This window comes from Staurois parvus, unplaced genomic scaffold (genome assembly GCF_062004578.1).
Source record: "Staurois parvus isolate SC_StPar_1 unplaced genomic scaffold, SC_StPar_1.0 ptg000022l, whole genome shotgun sequence".
Taxonomy (NCBI): Eukaryota; Metazoa; Chordata; class Amphibia; order Anura; family Ranidae; genus Staurois; species Staurois parvus.
This window is the reverse complement of record NW_028317818.1, coordinates 2054869-2075520: the sequence shown is the minus strand read 5'-3', so window position 1 is coordinate 2075520 and position 20652 is coordinate 2054869. Positions and strand designations below refer to the sequence as shown.

The following is a 20652-nucleotide window of genomic DNA, read 5'->3' as shown; positions in this document are numbered from 1 at the left end:
TGTAAATGAAAGCTTGGTGACTGGAGTTCAGCTTTAAGAAATGCTTGCAGGCTGAGTTTGTCACCCTGCTCCCCCCTCCTATCAGCATGTTATTTGTTAGCACATGAGCACAACTGGTTCTCCCTTTGCGCAGTTTCTGATTCTCTGCCTGAGCTCTACTGAACAGGGAGATTTTCAAGAGGCTAAGTCAAATTTAGAAGCTTACATTTAAAATATACTAACCACAAACTATTGAATACATATCTGAAGTTCAGCTTCAAACTACAAATAAATCCAATGCTATGTTTCCAATATTGAAAAGAGAAAGGGAGGCTTTTAAGCTTTTTTTGCCATATCGTCTCTGACAGAAAAAAATTACATTTTTTTTTTTAAATTAACGTTACACCCAAGCATATAACCCCACCCCAAATTTTTTTCAAGGCCCCCACATATGTATGCATGTACAAACATAAATGAAAACGACTGCAATACATGTTATATATCACCACGCACGGCAGAAAGAGCAATAATTCTAGCACCAGACCTTCTCCATAAAGCTAAACTGATGACCTACAAAGGGCTTTAAAAGCATCACCTTTAGAAAATATAGGGTTACTAAAGTTTTTTTGCCATTTCACGACTGCATGCAAATTTATGGTTTGACATGTTGGATATCCATTTACTCGATGCAACCTCGTCATTTATATTTTACCCAAAAAAAATATGAATAATTTATTGCTTTGTGCCCTAAAATTAACTTAAGTGTATCTTTTACTGAAATTTTGAGTTTCCTAGCCCTTTTTCATAATATCGTGTGACATACAAAATGTAAAAACTACCACTATTTTATTTTCTAGGGTCTCTGCTTTCAGAAAATAATGTTTGGGGGTTTTGTGTAATCTTCAAGCCTTAAATGATTTTTTAAAAGTGCAAAAAACACAAAAACAGTTCTGGCAGCGAAAGGGATAAAGGATAAGTCGGACACTCCCCTTTTATGATGAGCACCCAACCAGTGCACATTACACTGCAAGGTCTCTCTCCTTCCTGCTAGTCCCTGGGTGCGGTGCTGGAGACAGGCAGGGAGGGGAGGATGAGATATACAGCGCAATGTTAAAAATATTAACCGTTTAAGTTGCCATAGAGTCCCTTTTGTTTTTAAAAGCCCCAGACATTCCTTAAAGCAGATTTAAATACAGTTTGGGTTAAATTTTTTTTTTTTTCAGGACAAGTAGATTGTCAAGAGGGACAAGTAGATTGGGACATGGATATAGGCCCTGGACAAGTAGTTTTTTCAAAAATTTCCACACCCCTGGAGGGCAACAGAAAACTTGTGCAATATTTAACAGTTTTTGATAAACTTATCAGTATCCGATTGGATAGATGTAGTAGCAATTTTCATTGAATTCTCTTGGTGTTAATCAGATATTTTGGTACTAATTTTGCCATTTGTGTTCATCATCCTCACAAATATAGGTTCTGCCAAAAACACATAAGCCATGATTTGTGAAGAGTTGGATGTTTTTCTAGGTCTTCAGCCACAAGTGTTTACTAAGTGTAAATGTTTTTTTATTGTTTTTTTTCTTGTAAAAATGCATTTGTAAGTTTATGATTTTGTGTTGGGCCACATTCATAGCAATCTAAGATCACAGGATAGACACCTCTGTTTTAGACCACTTGGCTTCAGTTCTGTTTACCGACAGATATAGCTTCCAGGATTTTTGACAATGGGTAAAAAAATAAATAAATAATATTGATTCTTTCCTCGAGATACACAATATTTCCTGTGCCACCGGCTGCCACAAAACTCCAAAAGTATAACAGAAGGATAACTAAACCCAAGAAGGTGCAATATTTCAGCTTACCAGTCCTTATTGGTGGTGGCTGTCAGTTTCTTTTCTGGCCAACATTTTCAGCAAGTACGGAGCTACCCATTGACTTTGCCAGAAATGCAGGGTCCTTAGATCACTTCCTAAAAGCATAAAACAATGTCATCTTCTTTCTGTGAACTACTAACCACATCAACCCCATGTAATGGAGATGTAAAAGGGCTATTGTCCAGCATGGGTGGCAACCATTGCTCTCCATAGATAGTGGACATGTGAGTATAGCCAATCAGGGGGCTGGAGATATGTTATTGGCAGGATTACCAAGAGAAAATAAGTGAAAAAAACTCATCAAAATTAACAGCCACCTAATCTGTAATAAATTAAACGTACATTTAGGTATACTGTAAACAGTCTCCCTTGTACCTTTGGCATCATCAGCCAACAAATTTGATTACTTCTCATAAACAGTACTTGGTTTCGACATGCTGCTGGCTTATTAAATGTTGTGCTGCTTACTGCAGGTACGGCCTTTTGTCATGAGATCTCAGGTAAGGTTTCCTTCTCAATCCTTCAGACAGATAATATTTCAGTCACACTGCACAGTGGACCACCTCTACTCCTGTGTCAGGTCAACTTTCCTGCATGTCTCCTACAAGACGGGAGGGTTTTGCACATCTGAACACACTATGAACAGCTTTACCAGATTTCTTGGTCCTGCTTCAATTTCAAGAGTTTTATTTAACTTGCATTTCTTAAAAAACAGACTGCAGGAAGGAAAACACAACCAGGAAATCTTTAGTTATGTTTTCATACCATTTGCTGCTTCGTATAATAAACCCCAAATATTTTTTAACCACTAGCCTACTGGGCACTTGTACCCCCTTCCTGCCCAGGACAATTTTCAGCTTTCAGCGCTGTCGCACTTTGAATGAATTGCGTGGTCATGCAACATTGTACCCAAACTAAATTTTTATTATTTTTTTTTTTTTTTTTAGACAGATAGAGCTTTCTTTTGGTAGTATTTAATCACTACTGGCTTTTTTATGAAAAACTAAAGACTGACAATTTTGAAATGTAGTTTTTTCTTAGTTTCTGTTATAACATTTTGTAAATAAGTAATTTTTCTCCTTCACTGATGTGCCCTAATGAGGCTGCAGTGATGGGCACCGATAGTGGCACCACTGATGGGCACTGAAAGGCAGCACTCATGTGCACTGGTACGTGGCATTGATGGGCACAGATCATCAGCACTCTGATGATCAGTGTAGATGTCCACTCTGAGGAATGCCACTTACCAGCTCTCCTCACGCTGTCGGCGTGAGGAGAGGACTGCCGATAACCAGCATTTCCTATTTACATGTGATCAGCTGTGATTTGACACAGCTGATCACGAGAGCTGACGTCATCGGCTCTTTACAGTGATCGGTGATCCGCTGTGTCCCAGGGAAACAGCACATCACAGATTGCCGCCCGCATGCGCAGTTAGAGTAGGAGGACGTCATATAACGTCCTCCCAGAATGAGAGAACCGCTGCCCACCATTACCTTATATGGCAGGCGGGAGGCGGTTAAAGATGATCCAGCTCAACATCCCCGCACTCCCTCTGAAGTCCAATGTGGCTGAGAGAATGTAAGACGGGCTTTTCATAGAATGGTGCATTTTGGCCATTTTGTAGAGCCATCATCCGGACAGGCAAACTTGGTACTTTTATTCACTTAACGCTTCACTTTGGGGAGATCTCTTGCGTCTCCATGACTTGAACTAAAATCTTCACGCAGACAGCAAATAACTCGATCGGATTTTGAGTTGTGTAAAATCTATCAGATTATATTTTTGCTGCCTATGTGGAGATTTCACAAGTCATAAGGGACGCAACAGGAAATCTCTCCAAAGTGAAGAGTTCCCATTTTGAGTGTTGCAAGGGAAACTCTTACAGTTTGAGGACATCTCTGCCCTAGTGACTACTCAAAATGTTTGAATTCCCTTTCATTTTCTGATTTTGGCGACAGTGGTCACCAGCACAAATAGACAAGCGACAAAAAACAGAAAGTAAAGTTTCCCTACCCTAGCCATTAGAGAAAAATAAGATGCCATTCCATATACTTTAACCACCCGAGTAGCGGCCTATACGCACACCTTCATTACGAGAGCATTTTCACTGCTGTAATAGTTTTGACAATTTAGTCACACAACACAGTACCAAAATGAAGTTTGTGGAGATTGGTAATGGTGCACTAAATATATCACATAGAGATCATACACAGATGTAATAGCATGGGTGTTCATAAGCGGTTAAACGGTAAGTTTATCTTTGGGAACATGTTACATGTTCCACCTGTTTTTAGGGTGGAACATGTAACATGTTTCCAATGCTGCAGCTGCTGATCACTGGTGCAATGCTTTACAGGCTCCTGTAACCAAAAATAATAAAAACACATTTTTTTACCTGAAAATAAAAAAAAAAAAAGTGCCTTTATTATTTTGGGTCAAAAAAGATGAACTTATCCTTTAACTTATTATTGCATATTTTATGGTCCATGTATTTGGTGATGTGTCTATTTCCCACATGCATTATACTAATATGTGTCCCTCCTCACCTCAGAAAGTTGGGAGGTCTGATAAGAGAACACAGCAAATGACTTTTGCATTGTATGAAACAAGTCTTCTCAACCAGGGTTCTGTGAAACCCTAGGGTTCCTCCAGAGGCTGCTAAATATTTCCCTGAGCAATGAGCAGGTTCTGAACCTCAGAAAAATAACCACTGACCTATCTATAAGAGGGGTATCCTCCCAACTAGCTACTGACGTAACGGACGTCCTTCCCCCACTGGCCACTGAGGTAAAAAGCATTCCTTGGGCCCCCACCGTTTTAGGAAGCTCCATTTCCCCGGGCGGCCACAGGTTTAGGAAGCTCCATTTCCCCGGGCGGCCACAGGTTTAGGAAGCTCCATTCCCCCCGGCCACCAACGTAAGGAAGCTCCATTCCCCCCGGCCACCAACGTAAGGAAGCTCCATTCCCCCCGGCCACCAACGTAAGGAAGCTCCATTCCCCCCGGCCACCAACGTAAGGAAGCTCCATTCCCCCCGGCCACCAACGTAAGGAAGCTCCATTCCCCCCGGCCACCAACGTAAGGAAGCTCCATTCCCCCCGGCCACCAACGTAAGGAAGCTCCATTCCCCCCGGCCACCAACGTAAGGAAGCTCCATTCCCCCCGGCCACCAACGTAAGGAAGCTCCATTCCCCCCGGCCACCAACGTAAGGAAGCTCCATTCCCCCCGGCCACCAACGTAAGGAAGCTCCATTCCCCCCGGCCACCAACGTAAGGAAGCTCCATTCCCCCCGGCCACCAACGTAAGGAAGCTCCATTCCCCCCGGCCACCAACGTAAGGAAGCTCCATTCCCCCCGGCCACCAACGTAAGGAAGCTCCATTCCCCTCGGCCACCAACGTAAGGAAGCTCCATTCCCCTCGGCCACCCACGTAAGGGAGCTCCATTCCCCTCGGCCACCAACGTAAGGAAGCTCCATTCCCCTCGGCCACCCACGTAAGGAAGCTCCATTCCCCCCGGCCACCCACGTAAGGAAGCTCCATTCCCCCCGGCCACCCACGTAAGGAAGCTCCATTCCCCCCGGCCACCCAAGGAAGCTCCATTCCCCTCGGCCACCCAAGGAAGCTCCATTCCCCTCGGCCACCCAAGGAAGCTCCATTCCCCTCGGCCACCCAAGGAAGCTCCATTCCCCTCGGCCACCCAAGGAAGCTCCATTCCCCTCGGCCACCCAAGGAAGCTCCATTCCCCTCGGCCACCCAAGGAAGCTCCATTCCCCTCGGCCACCCAAGGAAGCTCCATTCCCCTCGGCCACCAACGTAAGGAAGCTCCATTCCCCTCGGCCACCAACGTAAGGAAGCTCCATTCCCCTCGGCCACCAACGTAAGAAAGCTCCATTCCCCTCGGCCACCAACGCAAGGAAGCTCCATTCCCCTCGGCCACCAACGTAAGGAAGCTCCATTCCCCTCGGCCACCAACGTAAGGAAGCTCCATTCCCCTCGGCCACCAACGTAAGGAAGCTCCATTCCCCTCGGCCACCAACGTAAGGAAGCTCCATTCCCCTCGGCCACCAACATAAGGAAGCTCCATTCCCCTCGGCCACCAACGTAAGGAAGCTCCATTCCCCTCAGGCCACCAACGTAAGGAACCTCCATTCCCCTCAGGCCACCAACGTAAGGAACCTCCATTCCCCTCGGCCACCAACGTAAGGAACCTCCATTCCCCTCGGCCACCAACGTAAGGAACCTCCATTCCCCTCGGCCACCAACGTAAGGAACCTCCATTCCCCTCAGGCCACCAACGTAAGGAAGCTCCATTCCCCTCAGGCCACCAACGTAAGGAACCTCCATTCCCCTCAGGCCACCAACCTAAGGTACCTCCAGAAATGTGAAAGTTTACTTTAAGTGTCCATGTTAAAAACATTGAAAAGGGCTGATCTAAACCATAAAATCCTCAGTGTACAAAATATAAACTATCCATTTCCAGCAGCAATAAAGTGCTTTCCCCTCCCAACTTCAACTGGTTTTACACCAGACTGCAGAGCAATGGTCCACACATACGAATAATTGCACATACTGGTAAAACATAGAAAACAGACAAAACTATTCCATACAACCTCCTCTTTTTTTCTTTTTGCACCAGCAATATTCAAAGCGGTATTAAACCAAAACCGACTTTAAAAAGGAGAACTCCAGACACAAACGTTATTTAAATATACATTCCTCAATAACCACAAAAGATAAAGCCGCTGTATGTTCACTTAATGCATTTGCAAACTTAGCTATTACCTCATAAAAGTAGCCGTGCCTCCCCCAGTATATTACAGACATCTTGTACAGAGACCCAGCAGGCTCCACACACTACAGGCTACTTGCGGAACGCTTGCATTGCTTTTGAGGTCACTTCCGTCTTTTCTGGGCACCTTGTTGTGGTGGATTTTTGTGTGACAACTCAGCTTGGTGTACTGCGATATCCCTTAGGATAACTTGGACTTTGAACTGTCTATGCAGATGGAGTGCGGCCAACAATACAAAGCACTGTGTGTGATGTGAATGGGCCCTAAAGCTGAACGAGTACACAGATCTGGTGGAAATAGCCAACACACAGCCACATTCAGGGAAGAATCCACAGGACACAATATCGGATTCACCCCAAATCCTGCAGAGGGGTCTCACACCATGTACCACTGACAGGGGTGCTTACAATGATCAGCTTGTTCCTGGGGGAGTTGTGTGCGCCATCTGTGGACAGGTCTCCAGGCTGCCATATTGCATTGATTTTGATCGAACATTTCAATGCTGGAAGGGGAACATATGGAACAACAAGATACAATATGGCTTCTGCAGCAGTTGCATATGTTATTATTTTCCCTCATAAAAGTGCGATCCCCTTTCAATATACAGGCCAGGCCGGTGTCGTCCAGACGCCATAGTCCTGCAATGGTCCAGAGTGGAGGCTCTCCCCATCCCCGGCCTTCCACCCATCCAGCTGACACAACATCTGGCGGCCATGGCGGCCGGGAGTGCCAATTGCGGCCTCCATCCCCGAGACCCAGGTCGCCCCGTTCGGAGTAGACTCCGCTCCGTCCACGGCCAGCCCGCTCTCTCAGCGTTCGTCATGCCGCCATGGCCTCCATGCGCCCGTCCAGGCCTGCTAATCCCGCCACCATTTCCGCCCTCCCCCGCACTCACCATCACGGGCCGTGCCCATTAGCTGATCCAGCAAAGCTCTCATCTGGGCCTGAGCCGACATTATGAATCGCAGCTGCTTGCCCCAGGCACCTCACAGCGCCCTCACCGACCACTATTCTCCCGGCAGCCCGCTCAGCAAGCGACGCTAAAGGATTGTGGGAGGACAGAAACACCGGAAGTAGTGCTTCTGAGCCGTGCAGGGTCCCGGGCGGCGAGGCGGATGGGGGCGGGACGGCGTCCTGGTTCACTACAATGTGTCACCGAGTCATTGTTCCATTGGTGTCATGGGGACTGGGCTAGGTAACCGAATACTGGGAGGAAGGAATGTCGGCGCTCACTACTTTCTGTGAGACTACAATTGGCGGCATACAGCTGTCGGGGCTCCTGGGCTCATGCAATGCCTGCCACCTCAGAGCCCCCAATATCAGCGAACAAGGCGGAGGGGGATATCAGTGAGCCTCCCACTTGACTATATCAAACGTTACGTTCTTTTTCTTTCACGGCGGACAAGGCTTCAGGCGAAGTCTGAGGCCACAGTGCACTCTGGGAAATGTAGTTTGGCAGAGGCGCCAGGGTAGGTTGGGCAGCTCCGCCTTCTGGTAGTTGGGGGGTAGCTCCTCCCCAGACTTCGCACTCTCACTTTGTGACCGCAGGGAAGTGCAGGCGCGGTGGGAGGGAGGTGCTCATGTGTGCGGACGGCGGACACTGCACCAGCTGATCAGGTACGGCGGATGACGGGCTCCCAAGTCACCATACACTGTACGTGGCCATGGACGTACCTTTCCCACAGTCCTCCCCTCCAATGCAGGCAGTGTATGGGACGTTATGTACACTGCCTGCTGGGAACAAAGTCAGGGCGTTGGGAGGAAAAGTACAACTACGCATCGGGAGTGTGGGAGAGGAGAGGATGGCGGGGTGTGAGCGCCTTCTGCTCACCAAGCTGACCCTTCCATAGAGTGGTGCTGGGGAAGAGTAGCCGTGATCACATGGGGCAAGGTGGCCTTCTCCGGTCACTGGACACAGGGCGGGGAATGCACGGCTATGGGTCAGGGTAGGGTCTGTGCACACGAGACACCATGCTTGGCAGATCACTGGCTGATTTGTATTCCTGTGTGTGGGATGGGGATCGCCGTGTTGGTCGTGATAACAGAAGTATGTCTGACTATATACATCAACACATGTACCTGGAGATCTGTGCCCCCCCCAATCCTATATACATCAACACATGTACCTGGATATCTGTGTCCCCCCCCCCCCCCAATCCTATATACATCAACACGTACCTGGAGCTCTGTGCCCCCCCCCCCCAATCCTATATACATCAACACATGTACCTGGAGATCTGTGCCCCCCCCCCAATCCTATATACATCAACACATGTACCTGGAGATCTGTGCCCCCCCCAATCCTATATACATCAACACATGTACCTGGATATCTGTGTCCCCCCCCCCCCCAATCCTATATACATCAACACGTACCTGGAGCTCTGTGCCCCCCCCCCCAATCCTATATACATCAACACATGTACCTGGAGATCTGTGCCCCCCCCCCAATCCTATATACATCAACACATGTACCTGGAGATCTGTGCCCCCCCCCCATCCTATATACATCAACACATGTACCTGGAGATCTGTGCCCCCCCAATCCTATATAGGTTAACACATGTACCTGGAGATCTGTGCCCCCCCCAATCCTATATACGTCAACACATGTACCTGGAGATCTGTGCCCCCCCCAATCCTATATACGTCAACACATTTACCTGGAGATCTGTGCCCCCCCAATCCTATATGCGTCAACACATGTACCTGGAGATCTGTGCCCCCCCCCCAATCCTATATACGTCAACACATGTACCTGGTGATCTGTGCCCCCCCAATCCTATATACATCAACACATGTACCTGGAGATCTGTGCCCCCCCCCCCCCAAATCCGATACACGTCAACACATGTACCTGGAGATCTGTGGCCCCCCCAATCCGATACACGTCAACACATGTACCTGGATATCTGTGCCCCCCCCCATCTTATATACGGCAACACATGTACCTGGATATCTGTGCCCTCGCCCCCCCCCCCCAATCCTATGTACGTCAACACATGTACCTGGATATCTGTGTGTCCCCCAAATCCTACAAACAAGAGATACCTGTGCTCAAATCCCAACAACTAGTATATGCACTTATCCATCGGGTGCTAAAGGGGTGTAACCACGTATTAACACTAGATATTCTGAAGGACCCTCTGCACACTGGTATATACCCTTTCAAGCAGACTCTGCAATAAATAGGGATATTTGGTTCACACATATTGCAATACATGTTTAAGCTGGCCAACTGCGTCAAAGTAATCCCTCTATGGCCAGTCCTACTCTGCAATGCCTACGCAAATGCTACTGTCATCATCACATGTACCTGGAACCTGGACATCTCTGTCCCCCCCCCCAATCCTATATACATCAACTCATGTACCTAGATATCTCTGCCATGCCCCAATCCTATGTACATCAACACGTACCTGGAACCTGGATATCTCTGTGTCCCCCCCCTCCCAATCCTATATACATCACATGTACCTGGATATGTGTCCCCCCCCCCCCCCCTCCAATCCTATATACATCATCACATGTACCTGGATATCTCTGCCCCCCATCCTATATACATCATTACTGCATACCCGGACATCTCTGCCCCCCCCCATTCAATATACATCATCACAGTGTAGCTGGATATTTCAGTGTGTCGTTCCCCCCCATCCTGTATACATCATCGCAGTGTACCAAGTTATGATTGTGTCTCCCCCCATCCTATATACATCATCATAGTTTACCCTGTTATCTGTGTCCCCCCCATCCTATATACATCAATGTGTACCCAGATATCTCTGTGTCTTCTCTTACTCTGTAGATATCATCACTGCGTACCTGGATAGCTCTACCCTCCATCCTATATACATCACCATTGTGTACCCTGATATTTCTGCCCCTCATCCTATATACATCATCAGAGTGTACCTGGTCATTTCTGTGTCTACCCCCGTCGTATATACATCATCACAGTGTACCCAGATATATCTGCCCTCCCCCCATCCTATATACATCATCAGAGTGTACCAAGTTATCTCTGTCTCCCGCATCCTATATACATCATCACAGTGTACCCAGTTATCTCTGTGTCCCCCCATCCTATATACATCATCACAGCGTACCAAGATATCTCTGCCCCCCCCAATCCTGTATACATCATAACAGTGTACCAAGTTATCTCTGTGTCTCCCCCATCCTATATACATCATCACAGTGTACCCAGTTATCTCTGTGTCCCCCCATCCTATATACATCATTACAGCGTACCAAGATATCTCTGCCCCCCCCCAATCCTGTATACATCATAACAGTGTACCAAGTTATCTCTGTGTCTCCCCCATCCTATATACATCATCACATTGTACCCGGTTATCTCTGTGTACCCCCATCCTATATACATCATCACATTGTTCCCAGATATCTGTGTCTCCTCATCCTAGTTGGGGCACTTTGTAAAATCTACATAAAAACAGAATGTAATGATTTGCAAATCTCATAAACCCATATTTTATTCACAATAGAAGACAGAAAACATCAAATGTTTAAACTGAAAATAATTACCATTTAAAAAAAAAACGTAATTTCGAAATTGATGTCAGCAACACGTCTCAAAAAAAGTTGGGACAGGGCAACAAAAAGCTGGCAAAGTAAGTGGTACCAATAAGGAAAAGCTGGAAGATCATTTTTGCAAATAATTAGGTTAAGTGGCAACAGGTCAATTACATAATTGGGTATAAAAAGAGCATCTCAGAGAGTTAGAGTGTCTCAGAAGTAAAGATGGATAGAAGTTACCAATCTGTGTAACAATTGTCAAACAATTTCAGATTAATGTTCTTCAATGTAAAATTGCAAAGACTATAAATATCTCATCTACAGTACATAATATCAAACGATTCAGATAATCTGGAGAAATTTCTGTGTACAAAAGACAAGGTCGAATGTCTGATGTTCGGGCCCTTAGACGGCACTGCATTAAAAACAGGCATGATTCTGTGGTGGACATCACTGCATGGGCTCAGGAATACTTCCAGAAATCACTGTCTGGGAACACAGTTAGCTTTGCCATCCAAAAGTGCAATGTAAAGCTCTATCATGCAAAGAAGAAGCCATATCTGAACATGACCCAGAAACACCACCATCTTCTCTGTGCCTAGGCTCATTTAACATGGTCTATTGCAAAGTGGAAAACTGTTCTGTGTTCAGACAAATTGAAATTTGACATTCTTTTTTGGCAATTACAGATGCTGCGTCCTCCAGACTAAAGAGTAGAGTGACCTTCCAGCTTATCAGTGTTCTGTATAAAAGCCTGCATCTCTGATGGTATGGGGGTGTATTAGCCCATGTGGAATGGGCAGCTTGCACATCTGGAAAGGAACCATCAAGGCTGAAAGATATATTCAGGTATTAGAGCAGCATATGGCCCATCCAGATCAGAGGTCTTTATCAGGCAAGGCCTTGCATATTTCAGCAGAACAATGCTAAACCGCATACTGCATCTGTGACAATAGCATGGCTTCAGAGTAGAAGAGTCCAGGTGCTTAACTGGCCTGCCTGCAGTCCAGACCTTTCACCAGTTGAAGATATGTGGCGCATCTTGAAACTAAAAATACGACAAAGAAGACCGAGGGCTTTTGAACAGTTAGAATTCTATATCAGGCAAGAATGGGAGAACATTCCTTTTCCAAAACTCCAGCAACTGATCTCATTTTCCAGATGTTTACAGAGTGTTGTTAAAAGAAGAGGGGATGCTACATCGGGGTAAACATGGCCCTGTCCCAACTTTTCTGAGAAATTTTGCTGCCAACAATTTCAAAATGACCTTATTTTTTTCTTTAAATTATACATTTTCTCGGTTTAAACATTTGATATGTTTCCATTGTTAATAAAATAGGGTTTATGAGATTTGCAGATCATTGCATTTTGTTTTTATGTGGTTTTTACACCGCGGCCCAACTTTTTTGGAATTGGGGTTGTACATCATCACGTTATACCTGGATATCTGTGTCCCCTCATGATAACATTATACCTGGATAGCTCTGTGTCCCTTCATCCTATATAGATCATCAGAGTGTACCTGGATATCTCCCTGTCCTCTTATATGTATCATGACATTGTACTTGAATACATTGCATTCTTCTTACATAGAAGAGGGAAGCTAGGTAGATTTTTTTTTTTTTCAAGTAAAAAGGTAAGCAGAAATTGTTAAAATATACTGTGTGTGTGTGTGTATACACACACAAAGTGGTATCAAAAAGTTTCGAGACTAGTTTTGTAACATGCTAACAGCTGGCAGCAGAAGGCTGCACGCACAGTCACAGGGAGCACCGACCTTCATAATTTAGTCTGCCAAAACATTGGCCTGTGTACATTGGGAGATGTGCAACTGGTGAAGTGCTGCACTTAATCATTTGAGGTGTTTTGAGTGGCACATGCGCTTCAAGACCGGAAGAACATCACTGGAAGACAACGAGAAATCAGGAAGACCTTCAACAAGCTCAACACTAAAATGTCAAACCATTCAGCAACTGTCAGGAATCCCCGCTGCGACAGGCTCGGCGCAGGCGCCGTGCACCGCCCCGTGTCAGAATGCGGGCACTGAGACCTGGCCGTCCGCAGCGAGGGAGTTCGCGCATGCGCAGTAGGGACCGCGGGCGCGCGCGTGGCACCAATGGCAGCGCAGGGCGGGATATTTAAACGGCCCTGAGCTGTCATTCAGTGCCTTCTGGTCTTTCCTTGTATCCTGTATCTGCGAACCTGTTCTAAGTAAGTTATTGACCCAGATTGTACCTGACCTTGTTGCCTTCTCCTGCCCAGACCCTTGCTTTGCCTGACCTCTCTCCTGAATGCCCCCGTTTGGATCTGACCTTCCGTTGCTGACCTGGCGTGTGACCCGACTACTCTCTGCCCGCTGCCTTGTACTGCTCCGTCCCCACTGTTACCGACCCGGCCCGTTTGACCCTGCACTTGCTCAGCCATCCATCCCGACGGGATCACCCGACCTCCTCACATCAGGCTCTTCCCTGCAGGAGCCCCTGGCGAATACCGCTACCACTGACAGGCGTGCTCAGTAGCCACGACCTGGTCTCGGGGTACTTCAAGTCCATCCCCACCATCAGGGGCTCTGGTGAACACGTACCCTGGGGCTTAGGTACCGTGCGCTGGGGACGCCTGGCCAGTGGAGTGCTAGTGGTACCGCCTGGTGGTCCCTTACAGTACCAGAAGGCCATGACTGAGCCTGGAGGAGGGTAAGCCCCGCTGGGAGATATTTGCAGGCACCTATCAGCCCTGACACAGGCTGTGGCAACCTTGCATGACAAATTCACGCACCTGGAAAACCGTTTCCAGACCCGCTCTGCATCTGGCCCTGCTCCACAGGCCCCTGTTTCCGCTCCCCCGGTGGAAGAAGCTCTGGGGCCAGCTTCAGGGGCCTCTGCTCCTCTACCGAGGGTTGAACCCCGAGTACCATTACCTGAGCGTTTTCATGGGGACCGAACACGCTTCAGGTCTTTTCGGGATTCCTGCCTCCTGTTTTTTGAATTGCAACCCCGCACCTTCCTAACGGAATCAGTGAAAGTGGGATTTTTAATTTCACTATTGCAGGGTGAACCCCAAGATTGGGCCCATCGGTTAAGGGCAAACCATGACCCTCACCTGGGAACGGTCAGCGATTTTTTTGAAGCTATGGCCATCCTTTATGATGATCCACAGCGGGCAACCTCTGCTGAAGCAACGTTATCCACGCTTCGACAGGGCCGCCGGGCGGCAGAGGAATACGCCTCTGAATTTAGGTGTTGGATGGGGGACACACGCTGGAACGAGTTTGCGTTGCGACACCAGTTCCGTATGGGTCTGTCAGAGCCCTTGAAGGATGAGCTGGCCCGAGTGGGGGTTCCCGAGTCACTAGAAGACCTAATAGCCCTGACGATTCAAATAGACCGTAAACTGCGGGAACGCAGGTTGGAGAGGTCCGGTCAGGGTCACGGAAATGCATGGGGTCCAATTCCAGGCCCCAGCCAACGAACCAGAACAAATATCCAGAACCCACTTCCAGGAGATGCGCAGGAACCAATGCAACTAGGCCTGGCTCGGCCTAAATTATCGCCAGAAGAACGCCAGCGGAGACACTCTCTGAACCTCTGCTTCTACTGCGGTGAAGCCGATCATATGGTACGATCCTGCCCTCAGAAAATGAGTAAGTGCACCTCTTTTTCTTCTCTGGCTATTGGCAAGGTCAGTCCGTCCCAATACTTAGTGGTGCCCCTCTCAGTTTCCAGAAAGGACCGTGGAGGTGACGGCCATAGTTGATTCAGGGGCATGCAGTTGTTTCCTGGATTTAGATTTTGCTCATCAGCAGGGGATTCCCCTCCAGCCCAGAAAACGGGGCTTTCACATATTTCTGGCAGATGGCTCCCAGATAAAGTCAGGAGTAGTTAACCAGGAAACTCCCCCTATCGCCACTACCATTGCTAACCAGCATCAGGAATTCCTCCGCCTAGATGCCATTGCGTCACCTCTTTTTCCAGTAATTTTGGGACTCCCTTGGTTGCGGGCCCATAACCCCCAAATTGACTGGGAAACCGGGTCTATCTTGTTTCCGTCCCCGTATTGTCAGGAACACTGTCACACTTCGGGCTCAGCAGCCCCCCCAGGTCCTCCTGTGCTCCGAGGGAGACTCCGACCTGAAACAGGTTATTCGCGCAGCATACCACGATTTCTTAGATGTATTCAGTAAGCGGGGGGCAGACACCTTGCCCCCCCCACCGCCCGTATGACTGTCCAATTGATCTGTTGCCCGGCTGCGAGATCCCTTTTGGACCGGATTTTTCCCCTGTCTGAGCTAGAATTGGGGGCCCTGAAGGAATACATAGAGGACAGTCTCCAGAAGGGGTTCATCCGTGCCTCTACTTCACCAGCCGGAGCGGGGATCTTCTTTGTAGAGAAAAAAAGACAAATCTCTGCGACCCTGCATTGACTATCGTGAACTGAACAGAGTCACGATTAAAAATCGTTACCCACTGCCATTGGTACCCAAATTATTTCAGAGCCTGAAGGCTGCGGCAATATTTACTAAACTTGATCTCGGGGGGCCTACAACTTGGTTCGCATAAGGGAGGGGGATGAGTGGAAGACAGCATTTCGTACCCGGTTTGGGCATTTCGAATATCTGGTAATGCCATTTGGACTGTGCAATGCCCCAGCCACATTCCAACATTTTGTAAACGACATTTTCCGGGATTACCTTGACGTTTTTGTAATTGTTTACCTAGACGATATACTGATCTTCTCATCCTCTCTGGAGGATCACAGAATACACGTGACAAAGGTATTGGGTCGTTTGCGCCAGCATGGGTTATACGCCAAAGCAGATAAGTGCAGTTTCGAGCAGTCCAGCATTGCGTTTCTGGGGTTGATTATCTCCACCACGGGAATCGCAATGGACCCTCAGAAGGTCTCTGCAATTTTGGATTGGCCGGTGCCCACAGACAAAAAGGGCATCCAGCGCTTTATAGGCTTTGCGAATTTCTATCGGAAATTCATTAGGAACTTCTCGGGTCTGGTCTCCCCCATAACTCAGCTAACCAAACTTGGAACCCGCTTCAGATGGACGCCGGAGGCTCAGGAAGCCTTTGAGGCCTTGAAAAAACTATTTACCACGGCACCCATTTTGGGCCATCCAGACGCTTCCCTGCCCTACGTACTGGAGGTAGACGCATCTGAGAATGCGGTGGGTTCCATCCTGTCCCAGAGAAAAGGCACCAAAGAATTACTCCACCCCATAGCGTTCTTCTCAAGGAAGCTCACCCCAGCCGAGAAGAACTACGATATTGGCGATCGGGAGTTGTTAGCCATCAAAACTGCACTGGAAGAATGGAGGTACTTGCTGGAAGGGGCCTCACACCCCATCTTGATCTTCACTGATCACAAAAATCTCGAGTACCTGAGGACTGCCAAATGGTTACGTCCGCGGCAGGCAAGATGGGCACTGTTTTTCTCCAGATTCATATTCCATATCACTTACAGGCCTGGGTCCAAAAATACAAAACCTGATGCGCTATCACGCATGTTCGAAGACTCCAAAGAAGAACCGGTACCTGATACTATTCTGTCCTCAGGGAATTTCTTGGCTCTCCAAACTGACCTTCGGTCCAAACTAATTGATGCATCCACGACCACAGTGACCCCAGCTGGGGTACCCCTCCAAAACAAGGGGGGACTCCTCTGGAAGGAAGGATTGATCATGGTACCCGAAGAGGTCCGAACCCTTGTCTTGGGGCAGTGTCATGACCACCCAATGGCGGGACACTTTGGCCCAGCGAAGACCCTGGAACTTCTCCAACGTTCCTTTTCGTGGCCAAACATGGCCAAGGATTGCAGGCTCTACGTTAAATCTTGCACCATCTGTCAGAAGAACAAGCCATCGAGGAACAAGGCCTGGGGGCTGCTGCGGCCCTTGCCGATCCCCGAACGACCTTGGCAAAGGATCGCAATGGACTTTATAGTCGAGCTCCCCCCGTCTCAAGACCACACCGCAATCCTTGTAGTCATTGATCGATTATCGAAAATGGCTCACTTTTTACCGTTACAAAAGACTCCGTCAGCAGCCGAGACTGCGCAAATTTTTATCCAGGAAGTTGTAAGACTACATGGAATCCCGGAGGACATCGTCTCGGATCGAGGGGTCCAATTCACGTCTAAATTTTGGAGGGCACTGAGCAAGGCCTTGGATATCAAATTATCCCTCTCCTCTGCGTTCCACCCCCAGACCAATGGACAGACCGAGAGGACCAACCAGACCCTAGAACAGTACCTGCGTTGCTACACATCCTTCCTACAGGATAATTGGCTACCACTCTTACCCCTGGCGGAGTTCGCGTACAACAACGCCAACCATTCCGCAACAGGGCAATCACCGTTTTTTTCAAACTACAGATTTCACCCTGTCTTTCTCCCTGACTTGGTTCCTGAATGCCCAGTTCCGGCGACACAGGGCACGCTAGCTTTCTTCTCCTCCAACAATAAGATACTACAGGAGGCTATTGCTCGGGCCCAGGAGGACTACAAGAAGGCGTTTAACAAAAGACGAAGAGGGGACCTGGTGCTGCAGCCCGGGGATAAAGTGTGGTTGGCAACAACGAACTTGAAAATGCTATGTCCATCGAAGAAATTAGGACCAAAGTTCATAGGCTCCTTTTGCATAAAGCGGGCGGTCAATGAGGTGGCATACGAACTTGTCCTCCCTGACACACTCAAGATACACCCGGTCTTCCATGTGTCCTTGCTGAAACCAGTAATCCCCGATGCCTTCCCAGAACGAGAATCTCGACCTCCGGAGGCCATAACGGTCGAAGGGGAAGAAGAATTTGAGGTGGAAACAATCCTGAAGTGCCGAAGGAGGGGGGGTCAGACCCAATTTTTTATTAAATGGAAGGGCTATGGCCCTGAGGATAATTCATGGGAACCAGCCCATAATGTCCATGCACCCCGACTTGTCCGGAGGTTCCTTCATGATCACCCGTGGTGGAGAGATCGGGTGGGCACCCAGAGGTTGCCCGTAGGGGGGGGGCAATGTCAGGAATCCCCGCTGCGACGGGCTCGGCGCAGGCGCAGTGCACCGCCCCGTGTCAGAATGCGGGCACTGAGACCTGGCCGTCCGCGGCGAGGGAGTTCGCGCATGCGCAGTAGGGACCGCGGGCGCGCACGTGGCACCAATGGCAGCGCAGGGCGGGATATTTAAATGTCCCTGAGCTGTCATTCAGTGCCTTCTGGTCTTTCCTTGTATCCTGTATCTGCGAACCTGTTCTAAGTAAGTTATTGACCCGGATTGTACCTGACCTTGTTGCCTTCTCCTGCCCAGACCCTTGCTTTGCCTGACCTCTCTCCTGAATGCCCCCGTTTGGATCTGACCTTTCGTTGCTGACCTGGCGTGTGACCCGACTACTCTCTGCCCGCTGCCTTGTACTGCTCTGTCCCCACTGTTACCGACCCGGCCCGTTTGACCCTGCACTTGCTCAGCCATCCATCCCGACGGGATCACCCGACCTCCTCACATCAGGCTCTTCCCTGCGGGAGCCCCTGGCGAATACCGCTACCACTGACAGGCGTGCTCAGTAGCCACGACCTGGTCTCGGGGTACTTCAAGTCCATCCCCACCATCAGGGGCTCTGGTGAACACGTACCCTGGGGCTTAGGTACCGTGCGCTGGGGACGCCTGGCCAGTGGAGTGCTAGTGGTACCGCCTGGTGGTCCCTTACAGCAACTTGTGCATGGTGATCGTCAGAGAACAGTCCACAACATTGCTGCCATTCTCGTTGTGTCATACGTAGCAGCCCAGGCAATCCTCACGTGTGATTTGAACATGTACCATGTTGCTGCCAAGTTTGTCCCCAGGTTGCTGACCCAGGAACAGAAGGAACACTGCATCAAAGTCTGCCAAGAACTCACATCAGTGTGCTGTGGATGATCCGTCCTTCATGTTGAGGATCATTACCGGTGATGAAACTTGGGTGTACGGGTTTCATGCAGAATTTCATGCTTGTGCATTGTTCTAACTTGCTGTTCTTGATGAAATAGCACATGTGGTAATGCACGTGGTCAGAATAGAACTAGTTACACAGCTCCCGATGTACGTAGGATGATGTCTTTTGGCACACTGACTTACGAAGGTCGGTGCTCCCGTGACTATGTGCGCAGCCTTGTGCTACCATCTGTTGGCATGTTACAAAACTAGCCTTGAAACGTTTTGATACCAATATAAACTGTATATACACACGGTGGCAAAAATTGTGGACACTTTTAGAAATGTTAATTTTTTGCAAATTTGTAGGCCTTCAGGAAATGTTTTTTTGTACCAAATGCAAACGTTTATTATTTTAATTTAAAGATAATTTAATGCTAGGTTCAATACAAAAAAATAAAGAATTCAAATATTGGCTATACAAAAAAGTTATACTTTTTTTAGTCTAAATAAGACCAGGCCTTTTCTGACAAGTTTTGTTTACATGTAAAAATCAACTTTTTAGCTAGAAAATTACTTGGAACCTCCAAACATACAGTAGATACAAAAAGTCTACACACCCCTGTTAAAATGTCAGGTCTCTGTAATGTAAAAAAAGAGACAAAGATAAATAATTTCAGAACTTTTTCCACTTTAATGTGACCTATAAACTGTACAACTCAATTGAAAAACAAACTGAAATCTTTTTTTTGGGGGGGGGGGCGTAAACATAAAAAATTTAAAATAATGTGGTTGCATAAGTGTGCACACCCTCTTATAATTTGGGATGAAGCTGTGTTCAGAATTAAGCAATCACATTCAAAATCATGTTAAATAGGAGTTGGTACACACCTGCCATCATTTAAAGTGCCTCTGATTAACCCCAAATAAAGTTCAGCTGTTCTAGTAGGTCTTTGCTGACATTTTCTTAGTCGCATCCTACAGCAAAAGCCATGGTTTGCAGAGATCTACCATGGAACACAGTGATCATCAAGTGTAGAAAATTTGACTCAACAGTGAATTTACCAAGAACTGGACGTCCCTCCAAAATTGATGAAAATATGAGAAGGAAACTGGTCTGGGAGGCTCCCAGGAGGCCTACAGCAACATTAAAGGAGCTGCAGGAATATCTGGCAAGTACTGGCTGTGTGGTACATGTGACAACAATCTCCCGTATTCTTCATATGTCTGGGCTATGGGGTAGAGTGGCAAGACAGAAGCCTTTTCTTGCGAATAAAAATATCCAAGCCTGGCTAAATTTTGCAAAAACTCATCTAAAGTCTTCCAAAAGCACGTGGGAAAATGTGTTATGGTCTGATGAAACCAAGGTTGAACTTTATGGCCATAATTCCAAAAGATATGTTTGGCGCCAAAACACTGACTGCACATCACGAAAAGAAACACCGTACCCACAGTGAAGCATGGTGGAGGCAGCATCATGCTTTAGGGTTGTTTTTCTTCAGCTGGAACATTAGTCAAGGTAGAGGGAATTATGAACAGTTCCAAATACCAGTCAATATTGGCAC

At 47.7% G+C, this 20652-nt stretch overlaps 2 protein-coding genes across 3 annotated transcripts in view; one reads left to right on the top strand and one right to left on the bottom strand.

Annotated features, from left to right (window-relative positions):
• Nucleotides 1–7774, bottom strand: part of LUC7L (LUC7 like) — a 65241-nt gene extending 57467 nt beyond the window's left edge. Inside the window, exon 1 of the mRNA XM_089691683.1 lies at nt 7541–7774. Coding sequence (XP_089547809.1) covers nt 7541–7601 — 61 coding nt within the window. The 5' untranslated portion in view covers nt 7602–7774. The remainder of the gene's footprint in view (nt 1–7540) is intronic.
• Nucleotides 7775–7956: 182 nt separating this feature from the next.
• Nucleotides 7957–20652, top strand: part of FAM234A (family with sequence similarity 234 member A) — an 82063-nt gene continuing 69367 nt past the window's right edge. The window contains exon 1 of one of the 2 annotated variants that reach the window (XM_089691659.1): nt 7957–8262. The gene's annotated coding sequence lies outside the window, so the exon portion shown is untranslated. The other variant, XM_089691665.1, reaches the window with a different exon arrangement.